A 15,756-nucleotide genomic window follows, 5' to 3' on the forward strand; every position below is an offset into this window, starting at 1 on the left:
ATTTTGTTTAATATAACAATAAGATTTATTAATTATTTAATTTATTAAAACAGTCAACGATTAAAAGGTAAACCGTGATATTTTTATATTTTTCTACAGCAAGATATACTACGTCGTACCACGCGTATAAGTATAATGTATATACATTCCAAAACAATATATATATTTTTTTAGTGTATAAATAATTCGCTTCAATTTTACTTTGATTGATAAATTTAATAAAGTTAAATTAATAATATTCAACTAACAGAACATTTCACGCGATATTATTTTGCTGCAATTATAATTACTGTAGAAATTATTAGAATATGTAGAATTAGACTCTAAGAAGCAAATTTAATTTGTTTAATATAAATTATATTTATTTTGTTGGATATAATGCAATTTCATTTTAAACTTGGTGAAATACTTGATCAGTTTGTCAATTGTTTTCTTTACAATATAAAAAAAGAACATGTACAATGTTCATTTGATATTAAAATGAGCATGACATTAAAAATAGTTATAATACAGGTCAAATAGTTGTAATATGATACATTAAAAACCAACACCAACAAAATTCACTGTAATATGATTGTAATGAATGAAAAGAATGAATTACAAGACAAGACTAATTTTATTTATTTAAATAAAATTGTTATTAATCTAAGTTTCATTTACCTATTGCAATAAGTTTCGTCTATATGGTTACAAAATTAATTCACTGTAACTAAGTTTTCATAAATGTTCTTATAAAAATAGAAAAAAATTTCAGCTGTATATCATTAGACCAAGCACAAATAGTAATCTATCGTTTTTTGAAGCCAAACTTTTTTCTCTCGTAGAATAGATCAGTTTTGGAGCTGCCAAGATTAACAATTTTCGGACATCCATCTCTCTAGAAAAATAATAAGTAATTTAAGTATACTGAATAAAATAATGAAAAAAGAAACGAATTATACGTATCACCTACGTCTTTCTCTTGAATAGTACACTCCTTACAGTAATATGCGTCAGACACACCAGGTCCACCACAAATAACGCAACGGCCTTGGTATGATCCGTAATTGCATTCGTCGCATATACGTACTAATGTGCAAGGTCTCACGTATGAGTCGCAAACTACGCATTTGCCATCACATTTCTCGCAAAGCCGACCAATAGCTAAAAAAACATTTTATTAAATTAAACGTACTGTCGTAGTGTACATCCCATCGATCAAAATATTTACGATTTACGGTAATTAACAACAGTACGAGGTAGTAATGAATGAACTTACCAACTCCAGGTTGTTTGCGGCAGAAAATCAAATCAGGATGATGCTTCGCCATCGCAAAATATTCGTTTACACGTGTTGTTGCTGCTGCTTAGTAAGACTAACCTTTCAGACAGGTCAACTGCTGTTTACGCCAACCGTGCTGCTGCACCGCCGGCATACAAGCGTTCTGCTTCTACTTACTTCAGTGTATATAATGCGCGCGCAACTAAATCCGATAGAAGCGCGCGCTGAGTGGGCGCGAAATAGGAAACTAGCTGCGAGGCAACAGCGAGTGCACCTTTATAACTGATTCAAGCGAATATACTTTGCTGTTTAGAGTGGTATTGTTAGAGGGATTAAAGCACTGATACTTTTATAGCATTTCACGTTCTGAAAATTTGAAGCTCAATGGTAAGGTATTAGTCTAATTAATATTTATCGACAGTTATGTAATTCGAGCAAATTTGTCGAACCACGTAAAACGGTTAAAAATTATGACATTCACTTAGCTTTTGAAAAAATTGCATGCTTTTTTATTTTAAATTACAATAATAATAATAATGAAATAAGCAATTTCGAGCGTAAGAAGAGTCGATCATACATGAATGTTGTTAATAAACATCAAAGTTTGTTTGTGCACTGTTTATCGAGATTTATAGTATCATAGCTTAACTTGTAACGTATAAAAAAGTAAAAGTTGTAAACTAATTAATGAAAATAGTCATTTGAATTTCTAAACGAAATTATTGTTATAATGCTAAAGTAGTTTCTTACTTTATATTACCAGCAATCTTTATATTCTTAATTAATTCCATTATTATTGGATTATATTAAATGAAATTTTTGCACATTTTAAAAATATTTAATGACCAATAATTATATTATGCAGACAAATACGATGTTGTCTATAGTAATTAATAAGGGTGAATCTTACTATATAAATGAATAGAACATCGCATCAATGAATTTCAATTATTTTATCAGAAAAATAATACAGGTAAAATATTTCATCAGTATAAAGAACAAAATTGAGAATTCTCATTTTTCCGGATGCGCAATTCCAACATTGAGATTTGAACTTGAATTTGAAGTTGTCAGGAAAAATGCAATAAAATTAATCTTTGATACAACTAATTAGTCTTTTGATGTATAAAAATAAATATTTAATTATATTATAAATAGTTGATTGTAGATATTTAGTTTTTGACGGCTAAAAAAATTCGTGATCAATTTGAACTAAGATGAGTATTAAAAACACCACTAAATACAAAAATGATTCGATGTACATTCATTCGATATCTAGATTTACGTGATAATTCAAAAAGTTTATCAAATAAAAATGTAAAGTTAGAGGAAAAGTAGATTCCATAATGAACCATTGCAGGTATAACATCAATTAAGTGCCAAAAGCTTTTGACTCCATTTAGTTATTCAACAACGGACCTTCGTATTGGGCGTCGCATACGTTACACTCTGGGCAGTACCAGTTTCCTTCGGGAGCTGCCTTCAAATTAACGCAATTGTAATGAAACCATTCAGATTTGCACTGTAAAATAAAGCATTATTTATACCCTATCAGTACATACGAATCAACATAATGAAAGTGTTAAATGAGAATCTTCTTACCGACGGATTGTCACAAGCTACCATTTCTCCGTAGGCTACCTGGTTACAAATACAGTACCGTACAGGGTCGTAAATCAATGCACCGTCATTAGGTAAGACGGTAGGTTCAACTTTTAGTGTAATAATGGTTGTGTTGATGTCTACATTTTCTTTATCTTGTTCAATATAAAAAATTGGATCTGACGCTTTTGGCAACTCTTCGTCAATATCAGGTAATGTTAACGGACTTTTTCTAGCTTTCCTGTAAAAGTAAACGAAAAGTATGGAAAAAGTAATTTAGGAATATTCGACTTGTACAAACAATCGATTATTTTAAACACGTACTGACTTTTTCTTTTTCTTCGATTTCTTCTTTTTCTTTGACGCAGATTTTAAATTTTCCTCTCTGGCTGCAATTTCACTTTCAGCTACTTTTTCTTCGATCACAGAAGTGATTCCTGGATTATAATTGTCCAAACGGATTTTGTATTGCTCTATTTCAATATCAAGTTGTTTTAGGCTATTCGCCACAATATTTTCAAGTTTTTGTACAATGTTAACTTTTTCATCCGCGTCCTCAAGAATTTTCCTAAAAGATGCCATCAGTGATTGGAATATGGATTCTCGTTGCCTAGGTTCACTGTTATCAGCTCCACGAAAGAATGCTTCAGAGTCGTCCATCGTTTCATCCAATGCATCTAGAATACAATATAACATTACCATGTTGAATTAAATGTATTTCGTAATAAAAGGATTTTTCAATTCCTTACTTTGTACGACTAAATCGAGCTCTCTGATATTAACAAGCATATCCTTTACTGTTATTGGTAATTCTTCGATTGCTGAAACAAATTTTGCAGTATTTATTTACACGCTTGACACTAGTAAAATAAGAAATTTGTTTCAATACTGATAAACTTACATTCAAGTAAATCATCCAAATGCATTATGTCTTGGGTCGACATATTAACCCACTATTACCTATGTAAATTCAGTTTTGAAAATTTAGGTGTATTACACCAGTATAGTAATTCGAGAGACACACTCTATTCGTACGTGCATAGTGAGGGACGAATATTATATCCAGCTGTTGCAGCCAATTTGCAAACTGGGTGAGGATATCAGTTAATGGAATTACCAAAATTAAACGGAACTGCCGTAATTCCATTAAGCTTCTAAGCGTTTCACCAATACATTTTACAAAGTTAACGAATTACCTACACTTAAAATAAGTTTGTGTACTTGTTACAGAAGAAAGTTTTGGACTTATATTAATAATTTAATATCGTAATATGTATGGGCCATTGAACCTATAAAAATAAAGATCAGAAACAGTTGTTTGTCGTCAAGCAAGTTAGTTATTGTTTGTTTGTCGTGATAACCAGACGTGCATTTACGGTTAATAAAGCAGTCTTTTGTACTTGTGTCGTTATTATTTCGATAGCGAGGTATAGGGGATGATGAATTTTCAGCGTTTCGCCCGGGACTATAAAGATAACAAGGCGTAGACGCTTTCACGCCGTTGGACCAAAGTTCGGCGCCTGCATTTCATCGTGGACGTAAGCAATTAAATGAGCATTAATACGAAAATAAAAAATATATACACATATGAATTATCATTTGACTTGAAATATTGATTTTGTTTAACAACAATTGTATTTGATTCTGTTCTGTCGTAAATTACAAGTTCAATGATTATTCATTGGAAATTTGTGTATATTTATAATCATGAAAATAGAAATAACAGATAAATCATAAAAATTAGTTATCCTATAGTTTACGCTAATAAACAATTCAATAATAGAATATACAATTTATTTCATTAAATTAATTTTATTATTTTTACATTTTACATAGTTTTAAATAATATAAAAACATTTACAAGTTTGATACATAATTAACTGACGATATTTTTGTATATGGATCAAAGTATGAAACAGTTGATTAAAATAATAATAAAACTATTAGTTCTTTATGAAATTTGAGAAAATTATACATCTTTTCTATGAATTATTCCCATCAATTTCGATCCAAAGAAACTTTACAAACCATACACTTTGGACAGTACCATTTGCCTTTGGGAGCCGTTGCTACATTCACGCAAGCATAATGAAACCATTCATATGGACACTGAAATATAAAACAACAGTTTTTGAATTACTTCTAATTAATTTTGTACGAGTATAAATTACGAAAAGAAAATATCTGCTCACAAATTCATTATCGCAAGCAACCATATCACCAAACGCCTGTCTTTGACAAATACAGTAAAGTGACAGATCGGCAGTGGCACTTGACTGAGCATTTGACGCAACAGCAATTTCGTTGTTATTTACTTCCGAAGCGAAAACTGTTTGTCGCTGTGTCATTTCGGACGTTCCACTAATTGTCAGTGTTGATGTACTTGTCGTTTTCTTCCTATAAAACAAAATACATGCTGTTATGATTTTTTATTTTAAAATTTACTTGTAATCTAGGTGTGCACACTATGTGTTCTGAATATCGATGCTGGCTGTATAAGATTATAATGTTCAATAACAATCAATTTAATAAATTACTTCTAACTTGCTTAAATTTATCATTCACTTCAGTAAGTCCCAATAACAAACAATTAGTAGATACGAGTGAATCAATTGCTCGATAAAATAAAATAAAATATTTGATGAAAAATTTCAAATTTTCCTATTAAACTCTTACGTTATATGTGCAAGATAATCAAATTTCGAAATTTCGAACGTCGACTGATCGGTCACAATCGTTACTTTTCGAAACTTTCTATTTTAAGATAAAATTTAATCGAATCAATTTCTAGGTTCACTTACTTTTTATTTGATTTTAACCTTTTTACTGTCTTCAATTTGGCATTGATCCTGTTACTTGCAAAATAATCATTTTGCAATACTCTTTCTTGAATACTTTGAATGACTTCAGAATTTTCAGCTGCCAGTTCAATTTCGAACGCCGCTATCTCTCGATCTAATTGCTCTAACCGTTCGCTCAACATATTCTGCAGCCGCCCAGCAATGTCAACCTTCTCATCTGCAACCTTTAGTATATTTCCAAAATCCGATAATAATGATTGAAATACAATATCTCTCGTGTCCGAGTTCAACGTTAAGGCATTTTGGAAGAACATATAAGTATGTCTCTCCTGTCTGTCCATCGAATCTACAATAACATTGAATACATTGAAGTGATTTTGTTTAAGAAAAATGTCTCGCGTTAACTCACTTTGCACAACCAAGTCGAGCTCTCTGATGGTCGTGAGATCATCTCGCAACCGGCTTTGTAAATCTGCATTTGCTGAAAGAAGTGTTCATTGCCGATCACCAAATCGCAATTTTTAATAATGGCTTCTTTTTATTTACCTTCGATAAATTTCTGCAAACGTAGCATCCTTCTATGGCGTCAAATTGATTACAATAATTACTAGTATCAGCAGCTTCAACCTAACCGAATCAAATGCAATAAATACATGTCGCTTGAACACTTCAAATGTGATTCAACTTCAATTCGACATGAAATAAACACTATGGTGAAATGATAAATCGAAATTTCGTAACAATAATGTCAACTCACCAGAAAAAATTGATGACATTCAGAAAAAGGCGCCAACGACAGATAACGTAGCTAGAAAAATAATAAGCGACAGCGATGTGTGATTACAAATATTTCGAAAATTAAACGATGGCGCGAGACAATTTTTCAATTCCAATTGTTTTTTGTTCTGCTGCGAATGCTCCGCGTCTTGAGTACAAATGTTTCGTTTTTCCTTGCTTCAAAATAGCTCGAAAAGAGTTCGCTTATAAAAGCACCTTCGATTTCTGAATCTTGAAAATCTGAATGATAGATACTAGAGCCGCTATTGAATGGTAATTTGAAAAAGCTCTTGAATATCCCTTTACTTTCTCTGAGACTGGCCGTTTGTTTTGTTCACGTCCGTTATAGTACGTTACCACGTCGTCTTTGGCAAAGCCGTGTTCTCAAGCATCAGTAATGTCTTCGTAACGGGATTCGTAGGTAGTAGTATGAGGTTCGGTTTATGCAACTGAACGCGGTTTCTCACTCGAAGAACTGTTTATTTCTTTCGTCACATTTGAACTTCCATTACGAGATTTAAGTCGAGAGTAAGCCAGTAACACGGTGAACAATTCTCTGCGAACCACACAACAGTTGCTTGAATACGCTTAATATGTTTTCGATGTTGATAAGGGTTATGACAATTATTTATAATAATTTAACAACTTTGACAAATCGGAAGAATTATCAAAAATAAATTGATCAAGGACCAGAACTCAAAACTGTTCAATAAAATTTACGATGATTTAGTAAAGTTTAGATGTAATTCATATAAAATAAAATGCAGTACAATAAAGTAAAATGAAAACATGAAATAAGTAATGTGTCAATGAAATTTAATTTTTAAAAGTGTGGACCGAAAATTTTTGTACTGTATATTCAAGGTTTACTGATCGTATTGTGATATTTCGCAGTATATACATTGTAATTAAATTGTTACGTATTAATGCATAATGTAGTAGATATTTACATATATAAAGCGCTTTTGCTAGATTTGTGCGATGTCCGAAGTACGCGATCGATATAATTACACATGTATATATGTAAAGGGTACAATGCTGCAGCTCGTTAATATAACATTCTGACGATATTCGGATATCTTCCCCCTGGAAAAGTTCAGAGCCTTTCGATCGATTAACCGACGGAAAAACTCTCCCCTCAACCTTAGTTTCAACATCGTAATGTGCGAAAATAAATACTTACACTCCTAATGCCTTCGTGTAGATGGTGTTGATGTTGATGTTTTGGCATACGGAGGAAGAGAGAGAGAGCTAAACATTTTACGAAGCGGCTTTTTACTGGTTAAGCCTTCATACTGATCACTACATCTGAACAAGGAACCACGCAGAGAATCTAGCCTCCTTTAACTCAAGTTCTTTGTTCGTACAAACTGATTTTCCTTCGATTCATCGTGGGACAATCACATTAGCAAAAGTAAGATTTTGCATTATTAAATTTCTAGGCGTATTTCGAGTAGCGATATTTCAAGTTGTATATAAAATAGATTTAATTACCATAATGTTATAGTCGATTTTTAAAGTGAAACTTCATTGTCATCTTACTACGCAAAACAGCTGATTTATTTATCGTAACTTGCGATAGAAAAGTCGATGTCCCTATTGCGTTCATCATAATCGCGTGTTTACGCTGACTACTTTTCGAAATTTCGTCCCGAGAGGAACAATGATGCATTGAATCTTGGCACAAACGAGATTGCCAACATTTGTTACTCCGCGCTACGAAGCAACCAGTTTGTAAGTGTGTTTATATTTTCGCACTTTTCTTTTGTATATTGGCGATCGCAATAAAATCGAGCAGGCGCTACATTCAACAGTCGCATTTACTTTACATGGATTAATGGCTGACTTAAAGTGAATATTTTTACCTCAGACAGCTACCAAGTTTCACCGTTATCTGTGACCGTTGGGCGCTGCAGTCAAGTTTACGATCGTGGATACTGGAATGTCAAAATAGCCTCATTCAAATGGCGACCTCGCACCAAAATGTAATTTTACGTGCTACTCAATCAACTTGATTGTTTTTATTTAACATCAGGCTTGATCGCGTTTCCTTGAACGGTTGTTGTTGATATCCTACTGCATTCTAACGTTAGCATAAACACACTTTAGCAAGATGCATCGAGGAATTATTTGAAAATCTTTATGCACGAAATGTGCGATTCGAATAAATTTATAACTTGGAATAACAGCTTTTTCATAACAATGTATATTTCAATATGAATAGTTTTAATTAATAAGCTGAAAGACTTTAACGTAAATAACTAACTGCATGATAATGTGTTTCTAGTCGGAAATTCAAAAAAATGAACGGAAAACAGGGTACGACGGTGAAGCCAGCACCTACTGATCCTGGATCAGCAAATGGAGGTAAAGTAAAATTCAAGTGTTGTAATTAACAAAAAAAGCTCCGAGCCTCGTTCTACTCCGTTGTATACTTGGTTAGATGAACAATGAACGGGGAAATTTTTTTTCGACGATCCTCGAATGACAATAGTAATTTGGGTACTTGAACAGTTGCCGTCGATAAATATTTAGATTCACGCAAAAATTCAATAACCGACCATGCTTTCTAGTTGCTGTTCATGCTTGTTTCTACTACAATTATTATAGTACTACAATTATTATAGTGCATGCTACGATCTATAAATAAAGTAAATCTTCGAAGAGAGACAAAGTTTCCCCATTCAGATCCCTAAAAGTGTAGCGCGAGAGTTTATCTGATGAATTGAAACTGTGTAATCATACTATAAAATTCGATTGAAGATAACGAACTTTCAAAAATGTATGTTTATATCATTTATTTAAAAATGTATATTTGTTATTAACATTTTAATTTCATCAATTTCATAGATGCAAAGTCAGATAGTATTGAACAGTCTATAGAGATGGGTATTGCGTGTTGTAAATGGACAATAAAACCAAACACAGTTAAAATTGCTGCCGGCGAAAATAAAGTGTTAATGTCGCCGACACTGCCGATAGAGAATAAAGGGGGGATAACTTTGTGGCGAATAAAATTAGGGCTGAATAACTTGAGCGATAAAACGCCGCAACTACTTCACCAAATTCACATAACTGTTGTCAATGTAGATAACCATGATGTTCGATGTCGATACAGAGTCAGAATATTTGATGGTAAAAATGCTCTATGGTATGATGGGATTGATAAAAACCAAACATTCGATGACATTAAAGAGAGAAAGGAAGTACTATCAAGCACGGAGGCATATGATCTTTCAGCAATTACCGTATTATTGTCTGTATATTCTGACGAGTAAGTGTAAAATAAAGTTAACGAGGTAGCAAATAAACAAATATTAACTAAAAATAACGATTCCGTTTATAACAAGATAATTATTGTTCAATACTCTTTGCGAGTGACCCCCAAAATTTAGTTACTTCTCGAATCCGACGATCTCCCAAACTCATTGTTACAATTTGCTTGCTAAACTTATATTTGCTTACAAAATTTTCAATTGTTCATCACAAAACCATAACTGTTGATAATGGCTATATTTTATTCACCTCCTATCAATTTGTCTAAATGTAGCATCTTTCAGTATATGTATAAAGTATCAAAAAGATTCCCAAGGCACGTATCCGCAACTTTCATCTAACCAAAATAAAGAAATTTGTATGCAATGTAAAAAGTATGTTTCGCTATTACGCAACAAATATTTGAGTCAATTTCAACTCACCAAAATAGAATATCAGCTAATTTAACATTCAGAAAAAACTAAGAACGTCGGATAATGTAGTCGGCAACATAACAATACTTCATTACAAGTATTTTGATAATTATAATGATGTTACAAAATAAATTTCCCAATTCCAATATTCTTTTACTTTGTTGCGTATGCTCCAGGAATATCCGTTATGTTTTTCATTGTTTCAAAATAACTCGGGAATAGGCACATTTTGCTTAAAAATGCATCTTTGATCTCTGGATCTTGAAAATCTGAATGATATGTGCTAGAGTCCCCATTGAATGGAACTTTGAAAAAACTTTTGAATTTCACTTTATAAACATTCTCAGGGACAGGCTGTTTGTTTTTCTCTCGTTTGTTATAATATGTTATCACGTCGTCTTTGGCAATGCCGTTTTCTCGAGCACTAGTAGTGTCTTCGTAATGGGATTTGTAGATAGTGATATAAGGTTCAGTGTATTCAATGTAACACAGTTTCTCACTTGAAGAACTGTTTATTTCTTTTGCCACATTTGAACTTTCATTACAAAATTTTTCCAGCATTTTCGTTTCATACGATCCTGACGGATCCTTGTAATGTAAACCTTAATTAAATGAACAAAAGAAACACGAATTCATATAACATAAGCGTAGCTTTAATATTTGATTATTGTTTCAAGACAAACAAATTAATTCTTTTAACAATCAGCTTAATTGACAATTTATTGCAAACTTATGTTGACAAAACAAATACTTAATGGTTAATTTTACAATGAAATCTGAATACAAACCTGAAAGCGTTCTGTCATATTTCAGAAAGGTAACAGGTTTACATTTATATTCATCATAAAGATTTTTCAAAGTATGTGTAGAAATCAAATCAAATTTCCCGTAGAATTCTACAATTTTTTCAGTCGACTTTTTTACATCGTAATGGTGACGATAAGTCGACGATTTTTTCTTTAATATTGGATCACTATAATACAATTCTGGTCTGAATAATGGTCTTCCCACTGCAAAATTTAAATTTTGCAAATTTTCGTAGTAATGCGTTCGCTGATACGAAGTTTTGAAAAAACTCTCATTGTTTCTAACTCCAATTTTTGTACACATGATTTTGACATTAACCTTGTTTTTTATTGCAATCGTCTATTTGCAAACAGTTAATTTGTCATCGAATATTATTGAAACAAGTGAAATCGAATTTATTTACACTATTTACCCATACGTTTATCTAATGTTAGAATGTACTTCTTTTATACATTGAATATTTTATTTTCAAGTCTTATCACCTTTTTTCATTCACTATACATTTAATAAGCGTCATATTTTTTCGATCAAATTACATGTTTTGTTGATGTTATAGAATGAAAAAAAGAAACAAATAAATCTTGTAATAATTCCGTAAGCTAAAAAAACCACTATAGTCTCCGATTTCTATTTTAAAAACATCGTAAACGCTTTAAAACCTCCTTACCATTCGAATCTCGGCATTATCAACAGAGAAAAAAGTCAATAAAATGCAATGATCGTGAACACTGTTCATTCACGAGCGACAATTAAAATAAAAGAGATACATCGTCCTTCGTCTCACTTCAGCGCTTATATCACTAATAATTCGCAAAATATTATCCTACCTAGTTTTGCCGCATCGACGATACTAATAACGTATCGCAGCGCGTCGATTAAAAACTTTATATAAAAATTGTATCATTCGTAGAGTCGGCTGCTCAGCTAACTAATTATTTAGAACACTCTCTTCCTGAACGAGCGAAGAGAGTTGGCGAAGAGGTAGTAGCGATACGTAGTACCGCTGCAGATTAACAAAAAAAGCGTATTTAGTTCTTTCGGTTGCCCCGGCGCTTCATGGAGGACGTGCACTGTGGGCAATACCATTTGCCCTTCGGCGGCGCGGTTATATTTACGCACGGGTAGTGGAACCACTCAAACGGACACTAAAACAAACAATTACAATTCTCATTAATTAACAAATAATTGTAGGATTTTGAACTCTTCATTTAATGAAAAGACTTCAAAGTAAACCTTTCTATTTTGAATTTTGATTGACAACTTACGTCTGCGTTATCACACGCAACCATATCTCCATAGGACACTTGATTGCAAACGCAGTATCGTGGTTCGTTAGGATCGTAAGTCCAGTCAGGGTTCTCGGCATCAGCAACGACGGTCGCTTGAGCGCCGGTCGCCGCACCCGCGACATGACTGACGTTGATCGTTCCACCGACAGCTTGTAGTGCTGCAGCTGCCGCGGCAGCCGCTGCTTGCGCTGCTGCCACTACCGATTGTTGCAGCTGTTGTTGTTGTTGCACTTGATGCGTCTGCACTTGATGCTGTGCTTGCTGTTGTGCTTGATGAGACTGGTGCTGCTGCTGCGCCGACGATGGCATCACACTAGCGTTTGGTACGCTAGCCGATGTTACTTTTCTGAAATTAGAGTTGAAAATTAGCTTTTTTGTTTTTGTTTCAAGAATTACTTTCAAAAATTGCAGGCTGCAGAAATTATCAAGATTGTATTGCTTAAATAAACATCATATTTAGTATCTAAAATTATTTAATTTTTTTTCAATAATTTTTTTCATGATAAAATATTTAGTCTATCTATCTATCCTCTAGTTTGGTATAAGGCTACGTAATTTTAACGTCAGAAAAAGCGAATAAATAAAAAACTTTTTATAAACATTGTTGAGCTAATGAGAAAGAGAAATTATAAATCAATATTTGCCGTACTCAAGTTTTAGAAAAATACGAGTAATACCAAATATGATCAACAAATATACTCATCCCTCGAGTTCTCGCAAATGTCTTTCTTATTAATCAAGAGATATTCTAGGAAGTAATCAGAGTTTAATTTTCAAAATAAATCCATCAAATTCTTCTTTAGCAAAACCTCTTTCTACCTACCTTATCTTTGTTTAAATCATAATCTCTCTTCCGCAGAATACTCACTTCTTATGCTTTTTCGAGGATTCCTGAATAGCCGCGATGGCGGTTTGCGCGGCTCCGGCAAGTTCCCTACTGAATTCGGCAGCGTGTACACCACCCGTATTGATAGCCTCATAGCTTGCTTTCAAGCTGGCCGTTCGCCTGCCTTGCTGCATATGCTGTGTCGCGGCAATGGCTTGTGATGCAGCAGCTGCTATGGCATTACCACCGGCACCTATGTGACCAAGATTATAACTGACAGGCCCGACGGAATTAGCCAGACCGCCGCCGCCGCTGCTTGGTGCTGTCGCGGGTAATGGCGATGGTGGTACTGACAATGGACCTGAGTTTACTGTCGTCGGCCGATTTGGCTCCGGAAGACTACTGCTGGGTGTGACGATTTTCTCGGGGGCCAAACGCTTCTCGATCGATGTCGATGAGGCGTTCGAGTCTCTTCGCTTTTCCGATCGAGCTGCAAATAATTACAATAATTTTAGGCATTACTAAAGTAATAACAAGATGTCAATAACATCGTAAATTTTGATAACTTATAAAAAGCTTACAAATCTTTTACATTCTAGATACAGGTAAGTTACCGTCTTGTGTAACTCCCATCGTGTTTGCATGTTGCAATACATTTTAGCGCGTGTTGTTTTTCATTAATGTAATCAGGCGAAAAAGGAAAAGGATGTAAGCATGACAAGCTGATTAGTGTGCAGTAAATTTTGAATATACCCATTAATTTTATGTATACATATTACGAAAATTGAAATGTACAATTTTTCAGCCAAATAATTAATAAGTAAATACAATATAAAACAGTTATTATATTAACATCTAATAAAACTCTTGAAGAAACATTTATTTATTATTCAAAACGGATGTTAATATAAAATAAATTGGATTCCTGTTATCATTTCGATTGGAACTAAATTTGCAATGCAAATGGAAAAAATTTAACACATTATACTTACAGTGACTGTGATTGTCTCTAGATCTACTAGTACTAAAACTATAACGATTTTCTTTTTGACTGCTATTCGTTTGTGGCTGATCAAGCTCCAAGGACCTCTTTTCTAAAATTTCTGTGATGCCTTTGTTATCTGCTTCTAATTCCATTTTAAATTTATGTGTTTCTTGATCTAGTCGCCTAAGATACCTTTCTACCAAGTCTTTCATTTGTTCAGCAAGATGTACTTTCTCATCAGCATCATCTAAAATTTTGTAATATTCCTGCCTTATCGATTCATATTCTACATCCCTATCACTCTGCTTCATTTTTTTGGCATTGGTAAATAGTTTTTCTGCTTTTTCCTCTTGCCGGTCCATTGCATCTAAAGACAAATTGATAATGAAAATAAATTATGGAAAAATTTCGAAATATCAATTTAGAATACAAACTGACTTACTCTGAACTCCTAAATCCATTTCTCTCATTTCTGTAAACCTATCTCTCAATTCCTGTGGGAGATGTTCAATCACTGTAAATAAACAATAAATTGTTCAGCATATAAACATAGTCTTCTGAAGTTCATTCAAATAATTAAAATATCGAAATGTTTTAAAAAAGTTGGCAAAAGCTTGCTAACCAAATGTATGTATTCAAGTGAAATGATAACAAAAACAAAATGATTAACAAAAACATAGAAAAGTATTCATTGAAAATGAAATCGGTCATACAAAAAATATAAAACTAACCTTAAAATTTTTTACTGAAATTTTAAAGATAAATTATAAAACCTGTTGTAAAAAACATTTCTAATATATTAGTATGTATTAAAATAAAGAAAAATTTTTATTTTAATAAAAATATTGACACAAAATAAAAATTTATAATGTATTCAATGTGGCCCGCCAACAAATTTTCATTCAAAACACAAAATTTTAGTACATCAAATACAACAAGTTTGTAACGTAAAGTGGGGATAAAATGCACTCACTCTCAACGAAATCTTCCAGATAAAGCATCTTAGGATCTGTTTTCAATTTACAGTGTATTAAACAAATATTTATTTACTAATATGATCTAGAGACTAGCGTGGTCCTCACCGCGTCACTGCCCGCAGAATACTGTGCTTTCAACATAGTCTACCGCTTGCCCAGCGCGTCGCGCCCTCTTCGTGAGTTTATAACCTAAAAAGTCAACCCAGCAGGTCGCAAGCCGCCTTTTTGCTTTTGAGTAAGTCGAAGTTTTTTAATTTGACAGCTAAAAATATATTATTTAAGTTGTTCACGTTACTCGTTGGCATTTCAACATCTTAAGTTTTTTACTAAATGGTGATTTTTTGGTGTACTTTTCACGGTAAATCTTTCTTAGAGGATTGTTTACATGCGGTAGTTGAAATGATTAAAGAGCCCAAATTCAAATGTGGCGTTCAATATTTTTAATTATTAACAATCTAAAGACCGATATCTAAATTCTAGATAGGTGAATTTCAGTCGAACTACAATTTACAGTTTTTACTATCAATTTAAATCAAGTCAAAGCCACTGTGTTCATTTTTAATTGAATCTTTGATTTTACTCAAACTATTCGTTTAGAAATTTAGCTTTTCACAGCAAATAAAATAAGTTAGTTCTTTTAACTTTAAAAAAAATTTCAAATAATATTAATGGTCATAGAAACATGATTAGACGCAGCCCAACAAGAATTGATCTACGACTTGATGACTTGACAGAATATGAG

At 32.9% G+C, this 15,756-nt stretch overlaps 5 protein-coding genes across 10 annotated transcripts; 1 reads left to right on the forward strand and 4 right to left on the reverse strand.

Moving 5' to 3' along the window:
• Positions 1–395: 395 nt before the first annotated feature.
• On the reverse strand, positions 396–1,514 carry LOC131669366 (PHD finger-like domain-containing protein 5A). The gene is made up of 3 exons (XM_058944197.1): positions 1,259–1,514; positions 953–1,143; positions 396–877 (listed from the first exon to the last, which is right to left on the reverse strand). The coding sequence occupies exons 1-3, from the start codon at positions 1,308–1,310 to the stop codon at positions 788–790; spliced, it is 333 nt and encodes a 110-aa protein (XP_058800180.1). The 5' UTR covers positions 1,311–1,514; the 3' UTR covers positions 396–787.
• Positions 1,515–2,195: 681 nt separating this feature from the next.
• Positions 2,196–3,960, reverse strand: LOC131669368 (inhibitor of growth protein 3-like). The gene is made up of 5 exons (XM_058944199.1): positions 3,765–3,960; positions 3,613–3,684; positions 3,192–3,540; positions 2,864–3,104; positions 2,196–2,783 (listed from the first exon to the last, which is right to left on the reverse strand). Exons 1-5 carry the CDS (start codon positions 3,805–3,807, stop codon positions 2,661–2,663), a joined length of 828 nt encoding a protein of 275 aa, XP_058800182.1. The 5' UTR covers positions 3,808–3,960; the 3' UTR covers positions 2,196–2,660.
• A 279-nt stretch (positions 3,961–4,239) lies between these two features.
• Positions 4,240–9,757, forward strand: LOC131669358 (uncharacterized). Of its 6 annotated transcripts, XR_009302364.1 has the most exons (5): positions 4,240–4,401; positions 7,646–7,855; positions 7,949–8,175; positions 8,729–8,808; positions 9,292–9,757. XR_009302364.1 is itself a non-coding variant. In XM_058944182.1 (4 exons), the coding sequence occupies exons 3-4, from the start codon at positions 8,745–8,747 to the stop codon at positions 9,717–9,719; spliced, it is 492 nt and encodes a 163-aa protein (XP_058800165.1). In that variant the 5' UTR covers positions 4,285–4,401; positions 7,646–7,855; positions 8,729–8,744; the 3' UTR covers positions 9,720–9,757. The 6 variants fall into 6 exon arrangements, 4 of the variants coding, with proteins under 4 accessions (XP_058800168.1, XP_058800165.1, XP_058800166.1 ...); XM_058944182.1 differs by lacking the exon at positions 7,949–8,175 and having other exon boundaries at positions 4,285–4,401; XM_058944185.1 differs by lacking the exons at positions 7,646–7,855; positions 7,949–8,175 and having other exon boundaries at positions 4,260–4,401.
• Positions 4,748–6,643, reverse strand: LOC131669357 (inhibitor of growth protein 3-like). Its single transcript, XM_058944180.1, has 6 exons — positions 6,422–6,643; positions 6,211–6,291; positions 6,074–6,145; positions 5,665–6,010; positions 5,056–5,260; positions 4,748–4,972 (listed from the first exon to the last, which is right to left on the reverse strand). Exons 2-6 carry the CDS (start codon positions 6,236–6,238, stop codon positions 4,862–4,864), a joined length of 762 nt encoding a protein of 253 aa, XP_058800163.1. The 5' UTR covers positions 6,239–6,291; positions 6,422–6,643; the 3' UTR covers positions 4,748–4,861.
• Positions 9,758–10,631: 874 nt separating the features above from the next.
• LOC131669355 (inhibitor of growth protein 3) lies at positions 10,632–15,119 on the reverse strand. The gene is made up of 6 exons (XM_058944179.1): positions 15,011–15,119; positions 14,480–14,551; positions 14,045–14,404; positions 13,095–13,542; positions 12,203–12,572; positions 10,632–12,082 (listed from the first exon to the last, which is right to left on the reverse strand). Exons 1-6 carry the CDS (start codon positions 15,036–15,038, stop codon positions 11,966–11,968), a joined length of 1,395 nt encoding a protein of 464 aa, XP_058800162.1. The 5' UTR covers positions 15,039–15,119; the 3' UTR covers positions 10,632–11,965.
• Positions 15,120–15,756: the final 637 nt, after the last annotated feature.

Source organism: Phymastichus coffea, unplaced genomic scaffold (assembly GCF_024137745.1).
Source record: "Phymastichus coffea isolate CEN01 unplaced genomic scaffold, Cenicafe_Pcof_1.1 PCOF00092, whole genome shotgun sequence".
NCBI lineage: Eukaryota > Metazoa > Arthropoda > Insecta > Hymenoptera > Eulophidae > Phymastichus > Phymastichus coffea.